This window comes from Amphiura filiformis, chromosome 16, assembly GCF_039555335.1.
Source record: "Amphiura filiformis chromosome 16, Afil_fr2py, whole genome shotgun sequence".
Classification (NCBI taxonomy): Eukaryota; Metazoa; Echinodermata; class Ophiuroidea; order Amphilepidida; family Amphiuridae; genus Amphiura; species Amphiura filiformis.
Genome location: NC_092643.1, coordinates 40,987,809 through 40,997,669, shown reverse-complemented (window position 1 = coordinate 40,997,669; position 9,861 = coordinate 40,987,809). Strand labels below are relative to the sequence as shown.

General features: G+C 36.7%; 1 protein-coding gene across 1 annotated transcript; it reads left to right on the top strand.

The window, feature by feature from the left end:
• The first annotated feature begins 651 nt into the window (after positions 1 to 651).
• Positions 652 to 9,580, top strand: LOC140172645 (UDP-glucuronosyltransferase 2C1-like). Its single transcript, XM_072195779.1, has 4 exons — positions 652 to 1,512; positions 2,392 to 2,608; positions 3,573 to 3,792; positions 7,982 to 9,580. Exons 1-4 carry the CDS (start codon positions 652 to 654, stop codon positions 8,259 to 8,261), a joined length of 1,578 nt encoding a protein of 525 aa, XP_072051880.1. The 3' UTR covers positions 8,262 to 9,580.
• Positions 9,581 to 9,861: the final 281 nt, after the last annotated feature.

Sequence of the window (9,861 nt, the reverse complement as noted above, 5' to 3'; positions counted from 1 at the left end):
GCTTAAAATGTTTTGCAGCAACTTAAAAGTTAAGCTTCTTTAACATGACAGCAGCTAACATGATTATCAAGCTAACATGATCATTACTGGATGAATAAGCTACACCAGGACACCATGATTTATATCAACACCATTTACCATGTTTACTTACCACTCCCGTTTACTAACCGCTCCCGTTTACACACCTAGCGGGGACCCGCACCGTTTACCATGTTTACTTACCACTCCCGTTTACTAACCGCTCTCGTTTACTCAACTAGCGTTTTCCGGAGAGGCATGAAACTCAGAGCAACGACTTCTATTTTGAATTTTTATACGCCCCTCCCCCCCCCCCTTTCTTTTTTCAAGACTAAGCCCTAAAGTTATAACTAGGTACTAATGCAGACATAATACACACAACAGATATTACGCAAGGACGAAGGTACATGAGATCAATAACTGATACTTGGCCGTCACCCAGTCATTATCTTTTTATATCGGACTCTGTTCTGAACATCATATAAAGGTCAAGTTTTATTTAATTTGGGGCAACATATCACTTGTGTCTCCTTTGTGTTCAGAATTTAATCCACCATTGGCTTAGGCATTTATGCCGCGCCTTGAATGACAAGTTACTGACAACGTAACGCCAAAGCACCGTTAACTTACAACATGTCACTGTATCAGCACACAATACTAGCACTGATTCTTATTTTACCTATCCTTCCTTCACTTCATGGATTTGATTTTCTAATTCTTGGTGGAGATGGCAGTGGAAGTCATTACTATGTTGCAACTGCGATTGGTAGAGAATTGGCACATAGAGGCAACAATGTTACTGTGCTTGTCAGCGATATGTACGCAAGTGAAGGAACTCAACGGGATGATGCAGATTTGTTCAGCAGTTACGTTTACAAGTCGCTAGTAACTGAAGAACGTTTTCAGAGTCTATTGGCTGACATTGTTCACGTTTCCTTATACGGAGATTTAATATCAATATTAAAAACTAACTCTTTGGTTGAAGATTTGATGCGTGACCAGTGTGAATCCATTCTAATAGATACCAATATACTTGATCGCCTTCAACGACAAAAATTTGATTTGATAATTGGAGATTTTTGGTATATATGCGTAGGTCTGGTTGCGCAGTATTTAGATGTTCCGTTCGCGCTGTTATTCCCTGCTTCCATTAGTATGTCAATAATGTCTCAAGTCAATGTTTGTCCAACAAATCCAGCGTTTATACCAGATATGATAACCGGATTAGATCAAAAAATGAACTTTATGGAACGGGTTACAAATACACTAACAGTATCGATGAATTCGTACATGAATAGGCGTATGTATTCACATTATGATCAATTTAAGATTAAATATAACATTAAGCCTGATATCACAACATTCAAGACTTTGGGACATGCTGAACTATGGTTTATAAATGCAGATTTTGCTCTAGAATTTCCAAGACCTCTGATGCCGCATGTTGTACCAGTTGGTGGTTTGACAACTAAACCAGCAAAAAAACTACCAAAGGTATGTTTGTTTGTTTGTTTGTTTGTTTGCATGTTTTATTATACTGAAACGTCAGAGCAGTTTAAACTGCTAATTTTTTGCAGAGGGGTAACACAAGTTATATGCGATAGCCATAACAATAGCTAATTATGTATGTATTTTGACCGAGTGTTTGCCACACCCTGGAATATCGAAAGCAAAACCGAGTTTAAAACGTGATGGTGAATGTAACATGTTTAGTTTCCTCAGTTTAGACCGTATTCTGTACTCCACCCAGAGTACTTCTAGCATCGCACGATACAATGATGTTGTTTATTCCATGTTGAGGGAAATATGGAGTCATCATCATCATCGGCTGCCCATCGAAGTCGATGAAGGCATAGTTGTCGAAGTTGATGGATGTCTCTTTTTCCATCTTTCAAGGTACTTCTCCTTTCGCTTCCGCTCCATTGCTTCTTCCTCCAACTGACCCGGTCACTAGCTTTCGTCTCCCATGTGTCAACATCGATATCCATGTCAGCCGTCTTCAGATGACGCTTCACAACATCTCTATACAGACGTTTCTTCCCACCACGTTTTCTTTTTCCTTCTGTGAGTTCACATACATCACAGCTTTTGGTAGTCTGTCATCAGGCATCCTCACGACATGACTGACCCAGCGCAGTTGCCTTTTCTACGCGCTCCATTTGGGCTCTCTGAAGCACCTCTCCGTTAGGGACTCGGTCCTGCCATGATATACCCATGATACTGATACATCTAAGGTGGCGAAATATGCTCTTGATGATAATGTGATGGATAGATGGCTGTCGCCCACATGTATGATACCATACAGCCTGAACTAAAAGCAAAACGTAACATTCCACCTGTTAATGATCACGTTTTCATTGTTTTACATTACAGGAACTAGAATCGTTCGTGCAAAGTTCCGAAGATGGCATGATCATCTTCTCCTTAGGGAGTTACTGTTCTATAACGGAGCAATCTATGGCGGATATGTTTGGCGAGGCTATTTCACAAGTATCACAGAAAGTCATCTGGAAACGTCGAGGGAAAGAACCCCAAAGGATACCGTCCAATGTCAAAATGATGGATGTTATACCCCAAAATGATCTTTTAGGTAGGTAACATTTTTGATTTTTAAAATATTGGACAATACGGTTAAATCTCATATCGAGATCAATAAAAAGAATGAAAAACATGTCAAAATCTGTCGAACTTTTTTTTTTATATCCTCGAAGCTTCTTTAACCAAAATAATGGGACACATATATTTTTGAGACAAAAAAAACGTGTTGGGGAAAAAAGTAGTGACACAACAAACACAAAATGTTTTTCATTCGCAAAAGGTTAGAAAATGCTGCCAGAAAAAGTTTTAATGTCGGGATATATAGAGGGCATATAAAGGGTATAAAATGTTTTAATAACATTCAAAAACATTTGTTGATAACCTACAGTATATATACTAACATAATGTTATTTAAGTGTTGACAAAATATTTGGCAAAAAACTGTTTGCAAAGAATATTTTACAATAACATTTTAAAAATATTGTGTGCTTAAATACAAAACGTTTGTACACGTATTCATGACCTTTATATAACCCGACATTTAATGTTCTTAAAACGTTTTTATCTAAATCTAAACCCAAAATATAACCTAGCTGTTTAAAACATTTTAAAAACGTGTTTGTGTTTGCTGGGAGTATGTTGAATCCAAGTGTTGAATACATTGGAATCTTAAACTCTGTTCGAGGTATGTGAAGGAAGATTACGAGAACATAATAATGAAGAAATAAATGATGAAATAAAGCGATGTTTCCATAATCCATTTTATTTCTTCTTTTATTTTCAAATTCTCTCCCTTATGACATTTTTTTATGCCAACGCAAATTTTGCGGATTAACGAATTAGTGACTTTAAAATGTTCATTAGCCATCATGCTCACTTTGAGACATTTAAAGAGTATGGACTTATATCTTTGTACTGCTGAACTCTGTATGAATACACGGAAGCTTTGATTTTATACTCATTAAATGTCTGTCGCTTAATAGTTAATATTTTCTGTACATGGATACTCTGTTCAGGTCATCCTAAGACACGACTTCTCATTTACCAATGTGGCATTAATGGCATCTTCGAGGCACTCTACCACGGTGTACCAATCATCTGTATACCAATTTTCTTCGACCAGTTTGACAACGCTCAACGTGTAGCTTCTAGAGGCATAGGACTCAGACTAGATATAAGGACGCTGACTAGTAAAGAACTCCTGGATGCTATAAATACCGTGCTTGGTGATGAAAGGTAAATACATAGATGGTCAATTCCAGCCAAAGCGGGTGTTTCTTAGGTGTATAAACTGTAAGTACTGTCAAAATTATAGCATACCCATGGCTTGAATATGTGCTGATTTAAACTTCAAATAAACAATCTCCTTATTTTTCAAGGTTAGCATCCATTCGGGATTCGTGGGTAACAAAAGTTTAAACCGTCGTAGATTCTTTTTAAAGCGGTGAACGTATTTTTACGATTTACAATTTTAAGCGCTTGTCAAACTAAATTCAGTGTCCAAAGTCATTAAATGTTAATTTAAGTTATGGCAATTATATTTGCTGGACTCGTGGGTAACAGTTGATACGTGGGTAACGTCAAATTTGATTTTATGGAATTTTATGGGTAAAACGTATTTGCATAAAATAATCACTTGGACCTCAGAATTATAGAACGAAACTTCGTTTCATGATATAGTCATTTATGACATATTCACTTAACATTTTTCAGAACGATCATTTTATTTTTGATACGCGGGTAACAAAATTATTAGCCAAATTGACTTAATGGCCTCTAGAGTCCACAAACTTTGGTGGAATTCAATCGTTTTACATATGATGAGAGATCATGCAAACGTCTTTCTAACGGTAATAATTTCATTTTGATTGAAGGACATTCACTGACATATATGGTGCTTTATCTTTGAATTCGTGGGTAACGCCAATTCATTTAAGCTATCATAACTTGTCCCCTGGTATGACTTGCTAGTAAAGGCCTATATGCACAAAGAGAGCACATTGGACGTGACATGATATGCTCCATCAATAACGTGATTTCCTTTATTAATGACATTTTAAAGTGGAAAGTTAACATAGAGAGAATTTTGTCCCGCTTTCGCTGGAATTGACCAGATATGGAATCCTGTAAAGGCCAGTGTAAATATGTATAGTCCATTGTTTTGCGTGCTGCGTTTTCACTCTGATGTTCTGCGATGTTCGGTTATCCTCTGCGATTTACAGTTATCCGCTGTAATTTACAGTTATCCTCTGCGAGTTAAGGTTGTCCACTGTAATTTGCGGATATCCACTACGAGTTGCGGTTATCCTCTGTGATTTTCGGTTTTTCACTGTGCTTTACGGTTATCCTCTCCGATCTTCTATGACTTTCGGTTATCCTATGTGATATAAAGGCTAGTGTAATTGTGTATATATAGTCCATTGTTTTGCGTGATGCGTTTTCACTCTCCGCTGCGATGTTCGGTTATCCTCTGCGATTTACAGTTATCCGTTGTAATTTACAGTTATCCTCTGTGATTTAAGGTTGTCCGCTGTAATTGTCGGATATCCACTACGAGTTGCGGTTATCCTCTGTGATTTTCGGTTATCCTCTGTGATTTTCGGTTTTTCACTGTGCTTTACGGTTATCCTCTCCGATTTTCGGTTATCTTCTATGACTTTCGGTTATCCTATGTGATATAAAGGCTAGTGTAATTGTGTATATATAGTCCATTGTTTTGCGTGATGCGTTTTCACTCTCCGCTGCGATGTTCGGTTATCCTCTGCGATTTACAGTTATCCGTTGTAATTTACAGTTATCCTCTGTGATTTAAGGTTGTCCGCTGTAATTGTCGGATATCCACTACGAGTTGCGGTTATCCTCTGTGATTTTCGGTTATCCTCTGTGATTTTCGGTTTTTCACTGTGCTTTACGGTTATCCTCTCCGATTTTCGGTTATCTTCTATGACTTTCGGTTATCCTATGTGATATAAAGGCTAGTGTAAATGTGCATATATAGTCCATTGTTTTGCGTGATGCGTTTTCACTCTCCGCTGCGATGTTCGGTTATCCTCTGCGATTTACAGTTATCCGCTGTAATTTACAGTTATCCTCTGTGATTTAAGGTTGTCCGCTGTAATTATCGGATATTCACTACGAGTTGCGGTTATCCTCTGTGATTTTCGGTTTTTCTCTCCGATTTACGGTTATCCTCTGTGATTTTTGGTTATCCTATGTGACTTTCGATTATTCTCGGTGATTTACGGTTATCATCTCCGATTTTCGGTTATCCTCTGTGATTTGCGGTTATCCTCTGTGATTTTCGGTTATCCTCTGTGGTTTTCGGTTATCTGTTGTGACTTACGCTGCGTCAAGTGCTGCGACAAGTGCTGTGTTTACAGCTATCAACCTCCGCTGCGATTTACGGTTATCCTCTGCGATTTACGGTTATCCTCTCCGATTTACGGTTATCCTCTGTGATTTTCGGTTATCCTCTGCGATTTACGGTTATCATCAGTAATTTTCGGTTATCTTCTGCGATTTGCGGTTATCCTCTGCGATTTACGGTGATCCTCTGATTTGCGGTTATCCTATGTGATTTTCGGCTATCCTCTACGATTTTCAGTTATCCTCTGTAATTTGCTTTTATCCTCTGCGATTTACGGTGATCCTCTGTGATTTTCATTTATCCTCTGCGATTTACGGTAATCATCTGTGATTTGCGGTTATCCTCTGCGATTTACGGTGATCCTCTGATTTGCGGTTATCCTATGTGATTTTCGGCTATCCTCTACGATTTTCAGTTATCCTCTGTAATTTGCTTTTATCCTCTGCGATTTACGGTGATCCTCTGTGATTTTCATTTATCCTCTGCGATTTACGGTAATCATCTGTGATTTGCGGTTATCCTCTGCGATTTACGGTGATCCTCTGATTTGCGGTTATCCTATGTGATTTTCGGCTATCCTCTGTGATTTTCGGCTATCCTCTGTGATTTTCGGTTATCCTCTGCGATTTTCGGTTATCGAGTGTCGCAAAACACATCATTTCCCCGGGGATGTATAGAGTTCTGTTCATTACATTCTGGAATATGGACATTTCGGTTGGTGTTTTCATCGGTAAAGGGAATCACGAATAATAGCGTACGATGACTACTACCTTTCGGAGGCTAAAGAAAAAACTTTTCTGGGCATTAATGACATGGGATCGTTAGGAAGTTTTCTGTTACTGAAACCTAACCTAAGTTTTTTAGACATAGAGGTGAAAAACTAATCGTTCTATAACTTCATCACTCGCGTATTTAATAATTACATAATTAGTAGCACTTTACGCTATATCCACATATGTGGAATCAGTATGCCCATATTAAGACAAAATAATTGCAAACTCCATCAGAACCACATGATCTATGAGGTTGATACTTCAACCCCCCTGAAATAGCGCATGATGGGAAGGGGAAAAGGTAAGGTCTATAGCTGTGTTCGCGGCTTTGTTATTCTTCTCGACGTTTTGTCCCTACGGCACATTTTGCTACAGCGGAAAACTGCGACAAAATGGTTAGGCATACTTGCCTATTTCATTATTACTTTAGTATAACATTTCTCTGTAGATGCAGAGAGTAAATGTGAAGATTCTGGTTATCCTCAGATAAAAAGGATAAGCAAAGTACCAACCCAGCAAACACAAAACGTTTTCGACATCATTCGCAAAAGGTTATAAAAGGTTGTCAGAAAACGTTTAAATGTCGGGTTATATAAAGGGTATATTAACGTTTTCATAACCTTAAAAAACATTTTTTTATAATCTACTGCTCAGCAAACAAATATGTTTTACAGAAAACGTTTAAATGTCGGGTTATATAAAGGGTAGAAAAACGTTTTAATAACATTCCAAAAACATTCTTGAAAAATTGATACAAAACATTCTAAACAGAATGTTATTTTGGGGTTGAAAAAATATTTTGCGATAAATGTTTGCCCAAAATATTTTCAATAACGTTTTAAAAACGTTTTCGTGACCTTTTTATAACCCGACATTTAAATGTTATTAAAAGGTTTGGGAAAAAACATTTTAAGAACATTTCTGTGTTTGCTGGGTTCAAATATTTTAACATAATGTTATTTAAGTATTGACACAATATTTGGCAAAAATGTTTGCAAAAATAGTTTACAATAAAAAAATTTTCAAAACATTTAAAAATATTGTTGTAGTGTGTTTTCATACAAAACGTTTTAAAACGTTATCATGACCTTTATATAAGCCGACATTTTAATGTTATTAAAACGTTTTTACCTAAACCAAAAGCCAAAATATAACTTATTTAAAACGTTTTTGTGTTTGCTGGGAACCCAGCCTTATTTATTGTTACCGATGTGCGTTGCTATACAAATATGTATTAAAACATGTGTTTCATTACTATCAAATTTTGTTCTTTTCTTTTTAACAGCTTTAAATCCAACGTGGTAAAATTGTCTGCGATATTTCGCGATGATCCCAAGACTCCTGCACAACGAGCTGCCGACTGGGCTGAGTTTGCTGCAAGACACAATGGCACGAAGCATCTACGATCAGCAGCACATGATTTAACCTTCATACAGTATCATTTGATAGACGTTTGGGCATTTATTATTGGGTGTATAGTTTTATTCGTATGTTTGCTTATAACTTGTTGTCGGTTTACCCTACGGCTTTTATGCGGTTCATCTAAAAAGGTTAAAAAGGAGTAAAATACTAAATTGTAAAGATACTATTTTTTTCCCTTCACACATGACCCTATTAGGGACGGCTTAAAAACTAGACCACCAGTTGACCGGCGGTTGATGGCAGTTGAACCGCGCTCCATTGTTTAGAATAATAGAAATCGGTTCTAACCGGATGGAACCGGCGGACAACCGGCGGTTGGGTTTGGAAGCCGTCCCTAACCTGTTGCTGTTTTTAAACGCGGTTGATCTTAAATAAGATTTTTTTTTAATGTTTAAGGATTATCATATTAGCTGGCAGACTCTCGTCCATGTAAGGACTAAACACTAAGGAGTTATTTTGGTTTGTTTGTTGGTTTGTTTGGTTTATTTTGTATATAAATGAATGTAGCCATTTTTAAGGTAGCTTTATCGGATACTAGGCATATTCACAGTAGCCACAATATCAAATGTAATTTGACCCGATCAAGCAAAATGAGGTACATGTCTCGAAAAGTCCATTTTCAGATGTTTGCATTACGTGTAAATGCTATCACAATAAGATCTAACATACCGAAGTTGTTTAAAAACAATAGAACATCTGGATTTGAATGATGCATCGGCACATACATGCCCTTCAGACTGGGAGTATTTTACGTACAATATTCGATGTAACATGTATTCGTTATTTACTCCATTCCTATATTCTAATTCCAGTAATGTTTTTAACAAATGTTTGATGACGTAAAATTGATAATATGTTATGTCGAATGCCAGGTGGAGAAGTTACATATTGCTGAACATACAATGGGAGTAGAATGAATAACGAAGAAATGTTGCATCAAAAATTCTACATCCTCTAAAAAGTCTGTTGTTCCCCGTCAACATGTTCAATGAATAAGTTAAGTGTCATTGCCTTCATTTTGCTTCATCGGGTCACACATTATGTGTACTCGTGTAAAATCTTAAGATAAAGTGATGATGTTTACCTAATGGGTTTCACAAAATACTGTAAAGTTTCTTATGCTTCCTTTTAAAATTCCCAGCATTTTAAGTTTTGGAGCCTAGAGGAAGGGGACTATGGTTTCCATAATACTTGTTGTAGTTAATAAATATGATATCATATAGAATTCTGATATCATATAGAAAAAAATCACAATTTCTCTTGCCAGAAATATTAGAAAACTATATTCTAGATTATTTTTGTTAATATTTATGGCAATATCAATCCAATGTTTGGTCCACAACAATAATATGTTTAAATGGATGATTGGTCGTCGAACACCTCGTACTTCTAGTACTTCATCGCGTTTATTATCTATTTTTGCTTATTTTCTTATTAATATTTATATTCTTGATATTCACGACTTTAATCAGTATCGTGTTAAAAGAGCTGAAAACCAAAGTATTAAAGCTTTCATTTGTTACTAAAAGCTTACTGATGGAGTAATTGTTATATTTGTACATATAAAATCTATGCACTCAACCGTGTAGTGTAATCAAAGACTGTGTGGAGATATTTCACTGCATGCTTGAGAGCTCTTGGACGAAAATGTGTGCTCAGGTGTATCAAGGTGGAAACTGTGCGCATGATGGTTTTGTAAGAGAATCGTTTTTGTATGCGCTGGCGAAGTAATAATCGGATTAA

Bases quoted from the DNA above. Each gene is read 5' to 3' on its own strand.
- LOC140172645 (XM_072195779.1), top strand. From the start codon at position 652: ATGTCACTGTATCAGCACACAATACTAGCACTGATTCTTATTTTACCT. The intron at 1,513-2,391 runs GTATGTTTGTTT...TTTACATTACAG, and splicing joins CAGCAAAAAAACTACCAAAG to GAACTAGAATCGTTCGTGCA. The intron at 3,793-7,981 runs GTAAATACATAG...TCTTTTTAACAG, and splicing joins ACCGTGCTTGGTGATGAAAG to CTTTAAATCCAACGTGGTAA.